We start from the raw sequence: 19,297 nt of genomic DNA on the forward strand, positions 1-19,297 counted from the left end.
CCGGGCGGAGATGCACTTTTGTCAGTCAAACGCCAGCTGATTGGGAAGATGTTTGCATAAGACGCACATCAGGGTCGGTGTGGAGGAGGAACACTGACGCCTGGAAACAGATTCATGCACACCTTCTTCTTTGGAAAGAAGAGAGTATTTGGGGAAAGAGAGGAACATTTGGTAGAGTTCAGTCGGTTCTGGAAAGTATGCAAGGACATTTTCTTAAAAATAACAATAATAAGGAAACTTTCTAAATAAAAACATCTTGGGAAAAGTCTGGGCATTATTATAAAAATATGGCCTCACTTGTCTTTGTAAGGTCGGAGATGTTTTTAGACGTGAAAAAGTACAAAAATAACGACAGAGTATTCCTACACTCTGGTACTTCTACTTTTACTGAAGTTCATGATCTGAGTACTTCTACTTTTACTGAAGTACAAGATCTGAGTACTTCTACTTTTACTCAAGTACAAGATCTGAGTATTTCTACTTTTACTCAAGTACAAGATCTGAGTACTTCAACTCAAGATCTGAGTACTTCTACTTTTACTCAAGTACAAGATCTGAGTATTTCTACTTTTACTCAAGTACAAGATCTGAGTACTTCAACTCAAGATCTGAGTACTTCTACTTTTACTCAAGTACATGATCTGAGTACTTCTACTTTTACTCAAGTACATGATCTGAGTACTTCTACTTTTACTCAAGTACAAGATCTGAGTACTTCTACTTTTACTCAAGTACAAGATCTGAGTACTTCAACTTTTACTCAAGATCTGAGTACTTCTACTTTTACTCAAGTACATGATCTGAGTACTTCTACTTTTACTCAAGTACAAGATCTGAGTACTTCTACTTTTACTCAAGTACAAGATCTGAGTACTTCAACTTTTACTCAAGATCTGAGTACTTCTACTTTTACTCAAGTACATGATCTGAGTACTTCTACTTTTACTCAAGTACATAATCTGAGTACTTCTACTTTTACTCAAGTACAAGATCTGAGTACTTCTACCCTCTCTGACTGAAGTGTACATTTAATATACTTTAATGGAGTATTACAATTTTAAGCTTCTTTAATCTTCCACTCCTTTTCAGGTCAGACAGACATATAGTGTTTGTCTCCACTACATTCATTTGTCAGCTAGAGGTACTAACTACGCCTAACACCTAATAAATGATGATATGTTGATAAAGATGAAGTTAAGCTTGAATCCCAAAAACACTTTGATTCTGTGGGGGTCTTTCTTTTGTCTTAGGTAATATTATAATGTGTTTAACTGAGTCGCAAATGTTGCACAGTCGACATGCGGTCCTAATATGGTCTTATCAAAGTTAAAAATAATCATACAAAAAACATGCAGAAAACCTCATCTCACACACACACACACACACACACACACACACACACACACACACACACACACACACACACACACACACACACACACACACACACACACCACACACACACACACACACACACACACACACACACACACACACACACACACACACACACACACACACACACACACACACACACACACACACACACACACACACACACACACACACACACACACACACCAGTAGATCCGTCCCTGGAGGTGTGGCCAGCTTTAGATTGCTGTGCTTGCTATCCAGATTGAAAGTGTACAGTGACATATTGAAATAACAACATTTGGACATTAGTGTTTATTTTGAAGGATTAGTCACTTGTTTACCGGTGTTGTTCTTTCTTCTGCTGGCTTGACAAAGCTGAGACTCTTGCAGCCACTCAGATAAACAGTTTCGATATTAGGACACCCCCTCCTGGCAACTCAGTATATGGTAGGCCTGTAAAACTAAATGTTAACTGCTATTACAGGTGGTTATACAGATGTCCGTAGGCAGAGCTTAAAAGCAGAAGCAGAAGAAGAAGAAGAAGAAGAAGAAGAAGATGAACCTTTATTAATCCCCCTAGGGCCTAGGGGGAAATTCAGTGTTTCACTCTGGCTTGTATTTTATGCACATGCAACACTCACAGTTATACACACATTACAGAATACACATGCTGGAGAGGGCCAGAGCGAAGAGGCTGCCAGTCTAGCCGGCGCCGGGGAGCAGTTGGGGGTTCGGTGCCTTGCTCAAGGGCACCTCGGCAGGGCCCAGGAGGTGAACTGGCACCTCTCTAGCTACCAGTCCACTCCGTGTTTTTTTTGGTCGATCGGGACTCGAACCGGAAGCGCTTTATATTCAGACTTATACTATATACTAAAACTAATATATACTTTTATATAACAATTGTTGTCAGTAAATTATGTGTTGTGCACAGCTCTTCACAATATTTACACCAATACTACTACATCTAGAGATGGAAGAAGTGCTCACATTATTTACTCAAGTAAAAGTAATACTAAAATGTAAAAATACTCAGTTACAAGTAAACGTACTGCATTTAAAGTTGTACTTAAAGGTGGGGTAGGTGAGACGAGCACCAAGCACAGCAGGAACGGCACCATGAACGGAACATGGCCCAGGTGGATCGGCACTGGCAGCTGACCATAGAGGCTGCTGCCCGGGCGAGGGAAGAGGAAATGGCCTTGAGAAGGGAGGAGAACGCTCAAACTCAGGCATTTAACCTAGCCTTCCTGCGCACTCTTGGCCAGGTTCTAGGGGGCAGCCGACGTGGCCCGTCTCCTCAGGAAGACGAACCACCTCTGTAATTTAATATTAATATTATTCAGTTTCATCTCTCTTGTTTTTGTTAATTTGTAAATGCAACATTTGTACTTTCTTGTTTATTTCTTATCTTTCCTTTTTTTTTTTTTATAATGCCATGTCTTTTTATGCTGCTGCAATACAAACATTTATTTATTTATTTATTTGTATTGTACAATGCCATGCCTTTTTATGGTGGGGTAGGTAAGTTTGAGAATCCGGCTCGAGATACACTTTTTGTTATATTCCATGGAATGCTCTTAACATCCCGATAGCAATGAATATCTTAAGTGCTTTGACAAAAAATCCATAAAAAAATGTCATCTGTGGAAGCCGTAATAATGTAAAAAGCACGACCAATCATTTTAGCCGGCCCGGCTAAAATAACTGGATGGCCTACCTGCCTGTCAGCCTTCCATCTGTGCACAAACTTATCTCGTGCCCTCATTGGTCATGTGCGCGTTCGTGTGTGTTGGAGGAGGGGCTCTGTAAGGAAGTGGCAGATTTTTTCCGGTTGTGTATTTTCAAATTCTAGCTCACTCGAGCTGGTTTCTCCAAAATTACCTACCCCACCTTTAAGTAAAAAGTATTAGCATTAAAAAAATACTCTAATATTTTGTATTAATTACCTAAATCTGCAAAGTAGCTAACTAAATATCTAAAAAAAACGTATAAAGTAGCATAATGTGAAAATACTCAAGTTCAACAGGTTGAACATTTTTACGTCCTTTGCAAGATCACCATACAAATGACATATAATGGTTATGTTGTACCAAAATGAAGGTCAGTTTTAATGTGACCACTAAAGACAAAGTAAGTAATTAGAAATGCACCTCCCCCATCCCCCAATATGAGAGAGATGTCGTCACAGGTCATCAGAGAGATTGTCTTTTCCTGGTGACCTACATAGTTTCCTGATTTACTTATAATAGTCATTGTCAAGGGAGTGAGCAGGAAGTGTTACAGCACGGTCCATTTGTTCATATGAGACCATTCTTGCAGTAAATGTATATAGCCTAAATATTAGACGGACTTAATGTTTAACATTAATTAGAACTTTGAAGGAAACCTTTAGAAACTACAACAGTATGTTCACCTTCCACAAGTGTTTTCGCACTACTAGCAATAATGGACTAAAATGTAGGCTTTTACTGTAGGTTATAACATTTTACAACTATATTTTTGCAAATGTAAAGCAATGCAATGAGATGTAAAACAAATATTTTGTAATAAGTGTGAATGATCATCATTGTCTCCTCTGTTTACATCTACTTATCTTTACATGTGAATATATAGCTTAATTAATGTGAATATCCAGGTCATACACAGTAAAGTACTGGGAGGGGATTCGTTTTTTTTGTCACATCTGATCGCTTGTTAATTATTAAAATGGTGAACAAGGGGGCTTCATCAATAAGGTTTAAGAAGTTTCATTAAGTCTAATCGATCGATTTTAACTGGGTACGTCCTAGTTAAATACACAAATGTTATTCATTTAAGCTGTGCCATTCATACATTTAAATGTTCATGGTCCAAAAAAGAGATTTGGATATATCTTGGGACAAAAGAAAAAAAAGCAATTTAAATCGTTAGACTGTGCTCCCAATTAAGTTACATTACATTTTCTTACCTAAAAGTTACTTGTTTATTTATGACAAGTTTAGTTGGCCTACCTGCAGTGCTTGAAGAAGTATTCAGATGCTTTACTTGATTAAAAATACCAATACATTATTCTCAAAATACTCAAAAGTCCTGCATTCAAAATCTTACTTAAGTAAAAAAGTATTATCATCACAAAGTAATTAAAATATAAAAAGTAAAAGCGATTATTGTGCAGAAGAATTGCCTTTATGTGTGTATATAATTACATTTATAATATATGTGACCTTCTAGATAATATTGTGGCATCAAGTAGCATGTTACTGTTGTAGACAAACAAAGTTCTGATAATAATTTGACTCTTCTGTGACCTAAAGAGTAAGACCACTAGTTTAATCTTTAGAGATGCATTTTTGTTCAAAGTAGCTAACGCTGTTAAATAAATGTAGAGGAATCAAATAACATTATTTCCCTTTTAAATGTGGTGGAGTAGAAGTATAAAGTAGCATACAATAGAAATACTGAAGTAAAGTACTGTACAAGTACCTCAAAATTATACTTGAGTACAGTACTTTAGTAAATATCATATCACTGGCTAAGACTATCGCAATATTGGGAAAAGCCAGACACATTCTGGACTACAACTCATTGTATACTCTATATATAACACACTCATATTGCCATATCTGATTTACTGTGTGGAGATTTGGGGAAACACGTACAAAACCAACCTACAGCCGTTATGCACATTACAAAAAAGGGCTATAAGAGTTATCAATAATGTTGGATATCTTGAACACACTAATGTATTATTTTTGAAGTCACACATATTGAAGTTCACTGATCTGGTTAAATTTAAAACGGCACAAATCATGTACAGAGCAAGACATAATCTACTTCCTAGGAAATTAAAAACACTGTTCATAGACAGAGAGGGTGGGTATCATTTGAGAGGAAATCTACATTTTAAACAACTCAAGGTCAGAACAACTCTGAGAAGTATGAGTATAACAATCTGTGGGGTGATTTTATGGAATGGTTTGGAGCAGGAGTTAAAACAAAGCACAAGCATAATTCAGTTTAAAAGGATGTACAGAAACACTTTTTGGGAAAACTATGAGAAGGAGAGAGGTGATTGAAGATGAGAAATTGTATATGTATGTATACATGTAAGTAGGAATAACTTGCATAATGATTTAAAGGACATCATTGATCAAGTAAGGGGTGGGAATGAATAAGCATTTGCTTCCTCCTGCTCCCTTTCGGACACATATGATTGATTATTATTATTAATATGAAGACTTTTTTTTGTTGAATATATAAATATTATCATGAATGTGGATAAATACTGTATTTTAACAATACGGTATTCTGTTTTTCACATTTGTTATTTTGTTATTTTTTAAATCTGTTCGAAATAAAGATTGAAATGAAATGTACTTAGTTAATGTATTCACCTATGTAGCTGTGTCTGTTAGATGTCTGTACAATTGAAGAGTTGTTGTGATACAAGTGTAACTGTGTATCGCCATTGTAAACATGGCCCTGCTAAATGTTCTTGGTAATTTCCAACCTTGACCAACATTCACAAACAATAATGCATTTAAAAAATAAAAATAAAAGATTATTTAAGGAAACTCAAACTCAAAAAGCCAACTAACGTATTTAAAAAACATGTTTGCAGTTTCCTACCTGCTGTGGGTTTTTCCAGCCAATCGACACAAGATGGCGGCAGCAGGTAAAGACAAACCTGCTATTCTAGCCACGAAGAAGAAATCGACTACTGGGCGACAGGCGGAAACGTAGAAGAAGAGAGGACTAAACATAAACATGAGCAGAGTCTCACCGTGACCGTGAAACAAATAGGAAAATGCTGTAGCCTACCGTTAAACATTGATATACGTGTATCCTGTTTGGTGACACACAACGTAGTGTAATGCTGTTTGTTACTGTGTTTGTTTATTTAAAGAAATGTTGCGGCTTCTCCCCTTCATCAGCTGTGTGCACAACGTGTCCAGTCGGATCATAACAGGGAGAGTTTCTCCCAGTGTCTCTCTACTTCTCAGGCCAAACCCTGCCGGACTGCCATGTGTTTTGGCAGCAGGTAAAAAGGACCTGATAGACCTACCTGTCCTGAATGAAGATGAGTTTGAAGAGCAGTTTGTGAGAGGATCTGGACCCGGAGGACAGGCTACAAACAAAACCAGCAACTGTGTGGTGCTCAAACACATCCCCACTGGCACTGTTGTGAAGGTAAATCTTGTTTTTATTAATCCTGTCATCACTAGTATTTATCACTATTCCAAAAAGGAAATTGTTTACCCAAATAAGAGTTATCTAAACGATGAGAATCTCAGTTGACTAATACATCTATTGTAATAGTCATTAATGTTTTTGATCCTATGGTTCTGCTATGCCAAACATTTTAGTTTATCCAGAATATTTTACATTGTGTATTATTTGTGTTTATATGTATTTTCTACTGTTTATAAGCTATTTGCTGTTTATTGTTTTTATTTTATTATGTTTATACTTTATTCCACCTTTTAAATGTGTTAATGTTTGAACAATGCTGCTGTAACAAAATAATTTCCCTATGGGGTCAATAAAGTATCTATCTATTTATCTTTCTAAGTCTAACATAGAGGCCCACGCAGTCAATTTTCTGGTGCTCTTTCGTCATAGTATGCTCTTCTACAGATGTTGATTGTAATGGAAGTTGAAGATAATGTTAAATTATAAGGACTTTCTGTCCATGTTCAGGTTATATGCAGGAATCCTGAAGTCAGATGTAATACCTTTTTTAAGACCTTTTTTAAGACCCTTTCCATACATTTTTAGACCTCATCGCCACTTCGAGTTTTAACCAGTACATTGGCGACACACTTTACCTCACATTTACTATATACAGTATTGATTGTCCTTCCTCCTTATCTTCCAACCATTTGGACGCAAACTTGCATTTCCTCATAACTATGTTGTTTAACAACCGTCGTAAACTGGCCTTCACGCGCTATCAAGCAGTGAGCGTGCAATGTCCTGTTCAGATGACGTCAAATCCAACGGGATGCCATAAATAGACTCCACAGAATCACACTACACACCTACGCAATCATTACATTCAGGCAAACTTAAGAATACAACCTCTTTGGACAATTCATATACTTATTGAAAACAAGCTACAAAATGTAATACCTTGGAAAATGCCGTTTAATACTTTTTAATAGCCTTCATTTTCGCTAAATTGATTGATCAACTTTTAATACTTTTTAAGACCCCGCGGACACTCTGATGTTGGCTTAAAAGTGGAAATTCACAGTGAAGTCTTTTTTAGTTGTGCCTTTCCTGAAAAATAAAATAAAATCATGATGCATGAAAGCCCCAGAATAGCTACTGATTCAGCCTTAAGTTGGTGTTTTAATTACAATGTTAATTTAATTATTGTACCATTTCCCCTGCAGTGCCATCAAACCAGATCTGTGGATACAAATCGAAAGCGTGCTCGGGAAATAATGCGACTGAAGCTGGATGTTGTTTTTAAAGGAGACCTCAGTGAAGTTGTTGTAAAGAAGAAAGAGTCTGAGCTGAGGAAAAAAGAGAAGAGAAAGAAGGCAAATGAGAACCTGGAGAGAAAAAGACTCTTTAAAGAAGGGCTTGCTGCAGACTCCAAACCTGGAGAGGACACCGTTTAAAAATGTTTGTGTGGAATATAAAATCAATACTTGTAAGGTTCTTTGCTATGCTTACAAAGACTGAATAACAAAACCTGGAAAGTCACTGTTAGCTGCTCTAAATCACGTTGGCCTTTTGGTGTAAAGCAAATGGGGGGGAAAAGAATAAAGAAACCAAATATAGTAAAACATGTTGGCTCTGTGTTGTACTTCTGTCAATGCTTGAAAATAAAAATAAAAACATGAATTGGGACATAAAACAACATAAAAGATCAAAGGACTAATATTTGTATTTTGTTTATACTCTAATCATTCTCTGTGCTTAAGTAACATCTTGTGAAGTTTACATTGTTCTGATTTTAATAATGAAAAAGCATGAACAAACATATTGGTGCAGAAGAACAAGAATATTAATTAAAAATAATTATAAACAAAATATATAATTGGGATAGATACACTTAACAATCCAAAATATAATAAATATTATTTGATGAGTTCACCATACAGTCGTTATTCTTTTAAGTTTACATTTGAAATGAACCTACCCTCTATGTAATATTGATCATATCAAATCATTAGGTTTACAAATAATTCAGTGTTATATTTATCATGTTAGAATTACTACGTTTTTTACTCAAAATTTGAACACGTCCAAATAGTCAAGTGTATACAATAGTAAAATACAGTGGTTAAGGGGGAGGTTCATTATTTTAAAAAATACACTTGAGACGTTGACGGGGTGACGAGCAGAGCTGCAGCCAATGAGAACTACTTTATTACTTGTTTACTCCCCCCGGACCAATTGGCCAATGAGAGAGGCAGTACAGTTTTTTTTAAATCCCCCACGCGCTCACGCTCTACTTCGCTCACAGTAGTTGTATGGAATTTGTATTGCAGAAGCATTGAGCTAAGCACAGTGAATAGCCCGTGGACACCGAGGGCAACATTAAATAGACTCCTCATTTTTTAAAACTTTTATCCTGACACGGACATGGCAAAAGGTAAACTTTTTTATGTGTTTTTTTTTGTTTCATTCATTGTTGCATGTCACACAAGCTTCAGTAGTTAATGTGTAGCCAATGCTACCAAGCGTAAATTACGGGCAACTTTTCAAATACATGCAGCTGGTGTTTATTAATTGTCGGCTTTCGTGAAATGTAGGATAAAATAGACCGCTGTGTTTACGTTTATTCGTTTCCATGTTTTTAAAGGGAAGCAAGGTGTGCTGAGGACCGACAAAAAGACCGAGAACACTGTTGAAAATAAAGTCCCTTCTCGGGGGAAGACAAAGGAAAACAAACCGGCAACAAACAAGGTATGTGTTGTGTTCACCAACCAAAATAAGAATGGCTTTTTCTCACTTTTTGTGCTAACCCATCAAGCTACGGTCACAGAGGGCCCTGCCTCACCTTTCGTTGTTGGACTTTAGCATTTCCGCCGAAATCCACACCAAACTGTTCACCGCCCCTTATATCCCAATCATAGGTTCAGATGTAGTAAGAAACTGTTCCGTTGTACTCTATTGCTATTGGCTTAGGGTGCCTAGCCACAACTGTTTCTCCATTTTATGCTGCTTTCTTCTTCTTTTCCACTACATGCTCAGAGGCAAATATTGCACTGTTTTACCTCCCACTACATGTATGTTAAAGATTTGGTTTCTAGTAGTTACTTTGCCAATTTTGTTCGGTGTATATATGTATAGTAATTAAATCAAGCCCAGTCTTTACAAGCTGCAACTTAAAAGTGTTGTACATACAGAGGCATCAATCATGATCCAATAATATAATGTACTAAGGGATGAGATGTTCAAATCCAGGACTTTTACTTGTAACAGTTTTTTACACTGTAATATTGCGATTCTCCACAGCTGTTTGTCATTTGCTTAATAAGCAGCACATACACTAACCGTACAAAGTTGTTACTATTGAGTTGGCAGGCAGAGCGGTGAAGTCTTCAACGTCTCATATCCTGTACATTTGCTTATCTACAGTATAACAAAACACCTTGTACGTGTGAGACGCAGCACATACTTTAATTGTTATTAATAATAATGACATTATTTTGAAGCTCAGCTGATGTAGTTAATTTAACACGCTAGTGCTGCTTACATGTAAACTAACATAATGTAGTTGTACATCAACATGCTTCTCAAAACATGAGCTATAATGATAAAGAGTGTAGAACGGGTAATTTTTTTGTACAGGGAAAATCTGATACTGTTACAACCCTCTTGAATTCACGTGCATGCTAGGTTCAGATATGAAGAGTTATAAACACAGCTTCACAAAATGTCCTTTTTTTGCATCTAGTCAGATTTAGCTGAACATTCACATCACCTCACATGTTTACTCCTGTGACTGATACAGGGTCTGTCCTTTTTTTAATTTAAATAACGGTAAACAACATTTCTTTGTGCAGACTAGCGTAGGTGAAGTACAAACCAATTTCCTGAGCGTACGGAGTCCAAGCAAACCCAGATCCCCTCTGAGCGACAGCTCGAGCATGCTGATCCAGGAGGGAAATGACTGTGGAGCCAGCCACCCCGACGTGCCCAAGTTAAAAAAAGGTGAGCAACAAATCAACTTCAAGAAAAGGATTGAATCAAATAATATGTAATGCTGTTTGTTCTTTTCTAATACATGCAATCTCCCATTTAACTTAATGTTAACTCCTGTGTTACCTTGGATGGTCAGCAGCTCCACGTGTCCAACAGAAATACTTCCTGTGTATGTGAAGGGCAGCAGTGTTCACTGACCCACTGTCTTATGACTTAACGTAGCCATTTTGTTTTTAAAGGAGCTTCACTCTCTTGATTGAGGCCAAATGTTGAGGACCGCTGTCAATTATATTCTTCTCCGTCCTCATTTTAGAAGTGCCTAATGAAATAAAATCGGAGAGTTGTGAGTCCAAAGAACAGAAGCCTGAAATGGGTTGTAAGAGTCACGGGATCAAAGAGCAAGCCACTGACCAACTTGAGAAAAAAAAGTCAACGGCACACACCAATGGCAGATCTGCAGCCGAGATCAAGGTTCTAGCCGCCAAACCTCGGAGTAAAACCGGTCGCAAACCAGCAAAAAAGTGAGTGCAGAAAGACAACATTTTAGGCATCATTAAAAAAGAAAAAATTCGTGCACAATCGAATTTGTATTTAATTCCTCTCTTTTCAGGTCTGAAAATCAAGCTCCTCAAAACAGGAAGGTCACAGACTATTATCCGATCAGACGGAGTAACAGAAAAACGAAATCCGAGATAAAGGTCTGTTTGTAAAGTGCTGTACGTTGTATATTTGTTAGTGAATAGAATAAATACTTTTCCACCAAGATAATACATTTACATTTTGTTACTACAGTAAAGATATCAATTTGAATTATGCATCACTTTATCGCTTTCCCTAGCAGAAAGTCTGACTTTGACTCCATTCCTCAAATTGTCAACAGAGTGAAGAACACAAACACCTTGATCACCTGATAAAGAATGACATTGAAGACGGATTGCAGGTACAGTTCAATAGTTTAAATGTCTTTTATATGTAATTTTGAAGACCGTCCTTGACCTACATTGCTCCCATTGTATTTATTGATGTCTGTAACGTAGTGGTAGTACCTGTGCATTGAAGTATTTTCCATGCATCGGTTATATTTGTGACATATTTAATTTTCTCCTAATCATATTCTTTGTATTCTAAGCACTCAGTAAATAGTACTTTTTAGTTGCTAGTTTTGACAAATCCTACACTGCAATGTGATTAAGAGTTTGACAAAGTGTTGCTTGTGAATGTTGACAGATCAAACACATAGAAGGAAAAGGAAGAGGGATATTTGCTGCCACGGGCTTCAAAAAGGCCGAGTTTATCGTGGAGTACCACGGAGACCTGTTGGGGATAGCCGCGGCTAAAGAACGAGAGGCCAAGTACGCTCTGGATCCCCAAAAAGGCTGTTACATGTACTACTTCCAGTATCATACCAAAACCTACTGGTGAGTCCAAATCATCACTTTGAAATATAATTGTCATGTGGCTTTACATTTATTTTATTTATTATCTTTTTTATTTTATCTAGTTAAAATTGCATTGCATAACTATATTATGCCCATGTTCCCTGTGTCTCTGTATTTGCTGGCTATCACATTTAAGGTGATTAACCACACAATAATAATCTTAAAATAAAGAAAATAATTATAGGCCTACACTCAGTAAATTGAGTCTATGAAAAAATTACTTTATTATAACTTGTTATCATTTACATGCTTTGGCATTAGCTTTTTATGGACACAAGTGGGCTACCGTATTATTTGAGAAGAGTTTATCTCCAATGACTTTGGATACGAATGGGGCGGATGTTTGGTTGTCTCCGTATATTAGTTATTTTAACAGTCCCCTAGTTAATAAATATGATTCCTAGGTGTTAAAGGTCACCTATTATGCAAAATCCACTTCTTCATGTCTCTTCTACATCAACATGTGTCCCCTCTGTGTAAAGAGACTCTGAAAGTTTCAGGAAAAAAGATTCTCTCTCTTTTTGTCCTGATCCATTTATATAAAAACCTGTCTGGAAATGAGCTGATCAGATTTTGGCCACTTTATGATGTCATAACGATGTTTTGGCTTGTGTAACCATTAGCCAATCACCAACCAAGGTAACCCCCCCCCCCCCCCCCCCCCCTCCTTATCACCTGAATCTCCTCCTAGAGCACCATTGTGTTCTTTTTAACCAAATATCTCTCAGAGGGGCGTGGGGAGTGGCTCCTTATTGTCATCTCAGGGGACTCAAACTCATGGCCCGGGGGCCAAATCCGGCCCGCGACTTCATTTTATGTGGCCCCGCAAGAGCTTGCAAAGAATATAATACGTTTATTATACGGTTACATGCCACTTTACAGAAGCAGGTTGCCCATAAACTACATGTCCCACAATGCATCTCGTTTTGTGGCATGCGCACTGAAGAGACTTATTTGCCCTGGACTTCTGCTTTCAGACGTAGTTAATTACTAAGTTATTATCCTATCCGATAATAATCCAATTCAGAGGCAATAATGTAATATAATACATTATTTTATATATATATTATATATTTATATAGTTACAACCGGCCCTTTGAGTGCAACCTTTATGCGAATGTGGCCCGCGATGAAATTGAGTTTGACACCCCTGATCTAAAGTAACAGACAGAGAATCAGCACTTTTGAAACAGAGGGGATTATGGGATGCTGCAATGATCTGTTTGGTATTTCAGACAAACACTTCAGAGACATGTTTCGTATAATAATAATAATAAATTCGATTTATAAAGCACCTTTCATTGCTCACAGCAATCCCAAGGGGCTATATCTGAGACCTATAATATATGAATGAAAAACAGTATAATAGGAGACCTTCCCCTAGTAAATACATGTGATTCCTAGGTGTTAAGATTGCAGTAAGGTCAACAGAGGCACATTTCTTAACTTCTTGATCTGTATTTGTTGACGCTCCACAGTGTGGACGCTACAGAGGAAACGGGCCGCCTGGGAAGACTCATCAACCACAGTAAGAATGGAAACTGCCAGACGAGGCTTCATGCCATCGATGAAAGACCTCATCTGATCCTGGTGGCGTCCAGAGAGATCAAGGCAGAGGAGGAGCTGCTGTACGACTACGGGGACCGGAGCAAAGCCTCAGTGTCGGCTCACCCATGGCTCAAATACTGAACCCTTCAACACATGTGTTCATATTTCAGATGACTTGGTGCTCTCTGCGGTCCTGTTGGGCTTTATGTGATGCTTTAGATCAGCAGCAGTCCAAATGTTTTTATAAATATACAAAATGTTTTTGTTTTTTAAATGAGGGCTAATGAATCAACAAGTGGATTTTTGTCAGTGTTTTATCATGCTTTTATTTTTGTAATGTATTTGTAGCAAACTGATGCAAGCTTGAAGTGTATTTCTCCTGGATACGTAGTGTTTTACACTATCAATGGGGTTTTCTTTTAGAAATGAATATATCCGACAATTCAGTTTCACTTTTGTAAATTGTTACCTGTGCTGTGAATGAAGGAATAAAACCCTGTTGAGTTTGTATTCCTGCTGTGGTGCTGTTGGTGGTAAAGAAGGCATATTCATGAAATACTGTGCTCTTTAAAAGACACCCTTTTCCACTTATTTTGGGCCTTTTGACCCGTATCTGGTACTTGTCTGTGTGGAAATGTGGGGGCAGTAGTTAGGTAGTATATGCACCATAGACTGTTTGTGTAACCTATATGCTATCAGGCTGCCCAATATTCAGTCAGTGAGGATAAAGAAGTTGGTCGATATGTTGTGAGTGCACGTGATGAATTTCAACAATGTTTCTTTTGTTTGCCAGTGCTGCACACTTTACTAAATTAACAATCTATTTTGTTTTACATTACAATGAGATGCCCACAGCTTTATAGAGAAAAAGTATGACAACTTTTTATGGTATCTGGGTTTTGAAGACTTGATTGAATAAAAGTTTTGTTCATCTTTGCTCTCCATTGTGCTGTTAATCCAAAGTAACATCTCAGGAAAGTCTTGATTCTTGAATATGACTTTTTAGTTTACATCTGTCTAAGATTGGTCTATTTAGACATGAAAGCAGAACCTGTATCGATGTGAAAAACACTTTTATTATTTAATACCAGAGAAACATAACAAATTGAACCAAACTATTCTTATGATTGTCGAGGGTTGAGGCCCACTTTCGTTTATTTGACAGTTGAGAACAAATATTGTTACATTACAAGACCATGAGGCCCGTTGTAGAATTAATTTAGATTTATAAAACATTACATTCTCAATCCTATAAATAACTTTGTTTTGAGTTAATTATTTAGCATAATTTCCAACATGAATTGGATAATACTTTCCAGTTTGACTTCATATCAGGAAAACTTTCCACATAATATATATTTCTACTCTCTATTTGACTATAAACCGTCTTAGGTAGAAATGACCAGTACATAATACAGTGCTTGTTTGAAAATAGTACAAAATTATCAATATAAAAGTGGTCAACTAATGAGAAAACTGCAGACAAATCCTGTTTGTCTTCTACATCGTCAGCTCTTATGGAAGGTTTTCCTTATTTTCGCCTGAATGAAAACCTAAAGACAGAAAAGGGTGAGGGTTAGTTTAGGACGTTTGTTCCTGAGCTTGGTGGAGGGGACAAAAGCAACATAAATAATAAAGCAACCCAGAGCGAGAAGGCTACACTGAGTCATGGCAGACTGTAATTACTGACAGCTGCAGTAGTTTGGCAGACATTCTGCTATTTTCCAACCTTTTCTCTTTCAGCCCTCAGACACTTCCTCCGCATCAGCAGGAACTCATTCGGTCACAAGTATCTCATTAGGAGACAGGAGACGGGCTGTGAGAACGATCTCTCTGCGAGCTTCAACATCATGTGGCTGCTGAGGACATTTCTCCTGAAACCTTGCCATGTGTAGTAAACTGCTTAAAGGTCACCTATTATGCAAAATCCACTTCTTCACGTCTCTTCTACATAAACATGTGTCCCCTCTGTGTAAAGAGACTCTGAAAGTTTCAGGAAAAAAGATTCTCTCTCTTTTTGTCCTGATCCATTTATATAAAAACTTGTCTGAAAATGAGCTGATCAGATTTTGACCACTTTATGATGTCATAACGATTTTTTGTGTAACCATTAGCCAATCACCAACCAAGGTAACCCCCCCCCCCCCCCCCCCCCCCCCCCCCCCCCCCCCCCCCCACACCTTATCACCTGACTCTCCTCCTAGAGCACCAATAGGCGTGTTCACACCGCAGTACTTTTCCCACTTTAGTTCCGATATAGTTCCGAAATGTCGCGTTCACACCAAAAAGAGCCGGAACTAAAATTAGTTCATGAGAACCTTTTTACCCCCTTTTCCGTCAGTTTTCCGTCCCTGCTAGAGAGCAGGTACTTTCGTGGGAGAAAAAGGTTCCTATGTCTGATTGGCTGGGCGGAATGCAAACCACGCCCCGTAAAACTCCCAAAAGGTTTTGTGAAGCCGCCATTTTATTATCCTCACATTAGCATTATTAGCATTAGCCCAGCGCAGAAACGCAGAGAGACTAACTTATGGCAACACAAAAGAAAACATGGGAGCGGTGGAGATGAGGAGGTGTCGGCGTTCTGGCGATTTACTCGGAAGGCTTCAGTAGAAGCTGCTGGGAGTGCCAGCAGCTTCTACTGAAGACAGTCCCCAACTCCGGGGACTTCCGGCCGGGGACTTCGGGTGGCAGTATACGCCGTGAAGTTGTTTGCGGCCTGCCAGTAAACCCAAAGCAGAAGAAGAAGAAGTGACGTCAGCGGCTTCATTTGCCTAATCCTTCCCCAGGAACTTATTCCGGTGTGAACGCGATCTGTACTTAGTTCATGAGAACTAAAGAGTTCTGATGAACTAAGTTCTCATTAACCTTTGTGGGAAAAGTACTGCGGTGTGAAAGCGCCTCTTGTGTTCTTTTTAACCAAATCTCTCTCAGAGGGGCGTGGGGAGTGGCTCCTTATTTTCATCTAAAGTAACAGACAGAGAATCAGCACTTTTGAAACAGGGCTGAAACAGAGGGGATTATGGGATGCTGCAATGATCTGTTTGGTGTTTGGAGCCAAACACTTCAGAGACATGTTTTGTACATATCTGAGACCTATAATATATATGATGAAAAACAGTATAATAGGGGACCTTTAAAATAAGTGTTACTTGGTGGTACTTCTTTCAAATGACTTACTAGAGACATTATTAGAGACAACAATGAATGAACCTTTGGTCTACTCACAGTTTGCCTATGGTGGTTTTCTCCTCTTTTGCATCAGTTATCGTGGCTTTACTGTGCTCTGTGTGCGCTGGTGTGTCCAGATCCACTTCCACCATGGCAGGTTCAGCCTGGGGCAGAATCCCACTGCAGGAGAAAGTAGAGCTTTATGGTCACTGAGAATTGTTTTATACAGATGTGTTGTTCATCCAAAATCCACCCTTTTAAGTTGAAGATATATTCAAAAGATTTACTTTTTAATTCAGCCTTCAGAACTAGAATCAACATTGTTATCAGGTATGATTAGATTAAAGGTAACCAGGTCATTTCTACTGGTGATGTGAGCCTAAACGGGCCGCTGATATTGTTGTGGTTTACTTCAGGATTACAATTGGCAAGTAAGAAACATAATGTTTAATTCTGAGAAAGTAATGAAGGTATCGGTGGGATAAAACTGTGTATTGGTGTTTATTTTGAAAATGTCAGTGTGCGTAAAATGAGTACTAATAATGATTTTGTATCTAACAGAGGGACCACAGATGATCTCTACAGCGCATTCTCTCATTCTCATGGAAATGATCATGATTATATTTGTTTATGTTCCCACTGAGTAACCACAACTTTATTACCAACATCTTAACAATTCACATCAGCTCTGCCATAAATCCTGTCTGAAAGGTTATAGTGTTCAGTTTTGATGTCATTGTGTCAGAGAGGTGTTGATACGGCTGTTTAGTCATTTCTGAGGCTCTGGCTTGAGGTGCTGTATTGACGTGCATGTAATTCAAGATTAACAGTAACTTGATTGTCTATCACATGATGGTAGTATGTGTCTGGCTCACAACATTAAAACATACACCTATGAAAGAATAACATAAAAACTCACTAAAACAATTCCATTAATGAATAATTAAACATTATATTTACATTATAATGCAGTTACAATGCATAAGAGTTTACATGAATTTCATAAACCAGTGCTTTAGAGTTAGCTTTGGTTTGGAGCTATCGATCAACAGAATAATAATCCCCAATTACTTTGATAATCAATTCAGATATAAATATTTTTAAATCGTTTTTCATTAAATAATGGGAAAGTGCAAAATATGGAGTTCAGCCAACACATTTTAAATAATTTAATAGAAACTGTGATGCATATTTCTCACTACTCCTTGACTTTTGATAGTGAAAAGCCCCTGACCTCCTGTAGAGCTGCAGCTCCTCCTGAGCCACCATCAGCTGAGCTTTGAGCTGGTTCCTCTCCTGCAGAACCTCCTTCAGCTCCTGCATGGTGAAGCGCGGTCTGTTGGGGTCCGTGAGGTCCACCAGCAGCTGGTTCGGACCCGCTGTCTGCTGTAATGGCAGAGAGGAGAAAAGCATATGCCTTTATTTTACCGAGTGCTGGATCATTGTTTATTTTATTATATTTTACCTATTTTATTTTACCTGTCACACCTTTAACCTCCCTGTGTCCCTTGAACTTATATGTTGTTGTTGTTGTTGTTGTTGTTGTTGTTGTTGTTGTTGTTGTTGTGCTGCATGTGTGCAAAAAGGGGTTTTGACCTGAAGTGAATTTCTTGTTTTTTGTTTTAACTTGTCATGTGTGCCATGTTGCGAAAGCCCTTTGAGCTGCACCTGATGTATGCAACATGCTATACAAATAAAGCTTATTATCATCAGTTACAATTAGTAAATTATAAGTAAATATATGAATTATGACTACTTTAAAGCAGATCTGTATATCTGTAGTGTGTGTTAAACTGTGGAATTATTAGGGCTGTAACATCTTTAGGTTTGATTAAATGTATAAAGAAAGAATAGTTGGACAGTATGAAGATGTCAGGTAACCTGTTTAGCTGATGGTAGATTGTTGTGTTATCTTATGAGTGTGATTTTGGTTTTAATGTTACTGTAAGTATTTGTAAGCTGCTGTGATTGACAGACCATCAATTATTATTATTATCTTTTTTTTTAATAAGGAGCAAGTCAAATAAGATGTTCTCCTCCCTGCTACTTTCCATCATGTGCTGCAAAAACGTGTCCATGTTTTATAATGATTTCCATGAGTGGAATAAACTAAAAGTAAATACCTTATTATTATTATAGTTACTCACCGTCCCCTGCCCAGAGGATCTCTCCTGCAGGATCCGGTCCAGTTCACTCTTCAGGTTGTCTCGCTCCATTTTCAGCTCCTCCAGAGACAAGTTGTACTTATTCACTAAAGTTTCAAACATTTCCAATACGCGGACTATCCTGAACTGTAAGTCCGACACTGCTTCGCCTTTGCTGCTGATTTTTAACAAATCTCGACCGATAACATATGAAATATCATACACATCCTCCACCGTCAGCTCAAACGCGTCCTTATCGAAAGCCAGAGCAGGCGACGACTCTTCACCAAACTCCATGACGGAATAATGTTTGAATGTCAGAATAAAATGCACTAAAAATTGAGTTTTCTTCTTTCTGTTTGTCTTCGGCTGTACAGTTTTACTGGCAGAAGGTACCTAACTTACAGCAGCACTTCCCCCATCACTCGTCCACCAATGGCGTGGCGGCAGAGGAGGGCAAAGTATCCTAGCGACAGG

The 19,297-nt window shown here is 38.0% G+C and overlaps 3 protein-coding genes across 4 annotated transcripts; 2 read left to right on the forward strand and 1 right to left on the reverse strand.

Annotated features, from left to right (window-relative positions):
- Positions 1-6,084: 6,084 nt before the first annotated feature.
- cunh12orf65 (chromosome unknown C12orf65 homolog) lies at positions 6,085-8,155 on the forward strand. Its single transcript, XM_034148762.1, has 2 exons — positions 6,085-6,546; positions 7,755-8,155. Exons 1-2 carry the CDS (start codon positions 6,265-6,267, stop codon positions 7,983-7,985), a joined length of 513 nt encoding a protein of 170 aa, XP_034004653.1. The 5' UTR covers positions 6,085-6,264; the 3' UTR covers positions 7,986-8,155.
- Positions 8,156-8,836: 681 nt separating this feature from the next.
- kmt5ab (lysine methyltransferase 5Ab) lies at positions 8,837-14,441 on the forward strand. The gene is made up of 8 exons (XM_034148745.1): positions 8,837-8,965; positions 9,176-9,279; positions 10,383-10,530; positions 10,835-11,042; positions 11,132-11,219; positions 11,402-11,461; positions 11,749-11,939; positions 13,439-14,441. Exons 1-8 carry the CDS (start codon positions 8,956-8,958, stop codon positions 13,647-13,649), a joined length of 1,020 nt encoding a protein of 339 aa, XP_034004636.1. The 5' UTR covers positions 8,837-8,955; the 3' UTR covers positions 13,650-14,441.
- A 191-nt stretch (positions 14,442-14,632) lies between these two features.
- rilpl2 (Rab interacting lysosomal protein-like 2) lies at positions 14,633-19,232 on the reverse strand. Of its 2 annotated transcripts, none has more exons than XM_034148759.1 (4): positions 18,824-19,232; positions 17,911-18,059; positions 16,734-16,856; positions 14,633-15,061 (listed from the first exon to the last, which is right to left on the reverse strand). In XM_034148759.1, exons 1-4 carry the CDS (start codon positions 19,115-19,117, stop codon positions 15,040-15,042), a joined length of 588 nt encoding a protein of 195 aa, XP_034004650.1. In that variant the 5' UTR covers positions 19,118-19,232; the 3' UTR covers positions 14,633-15,039. The 2 variants fall into 2 exon arrangements, with proteins under 2 accessions (XP_034004650.1, XP_034004649.1); XM_034148758.1 differs by having other exon boundaries at positions 17,911-18,062.
- Between the last annotated feature and the right edge of the window lie 65 nt (positions 19,233-19,297).

Source organism: Trematomus bernacchii, unplaced genomic scaffold (assembly GCF_902827165.1).
Source record: "Trematomus bernacchii unplaced genomic scaffold, fTreBer1.1, whole genome shotgun sequence".
Taxonomy (NCBI): Eukaryota; Metazoa; Chordata; class Actinopteri; order Perciformes; family Nototheniidae; genus Trematomus; species Trematomus bernacchii.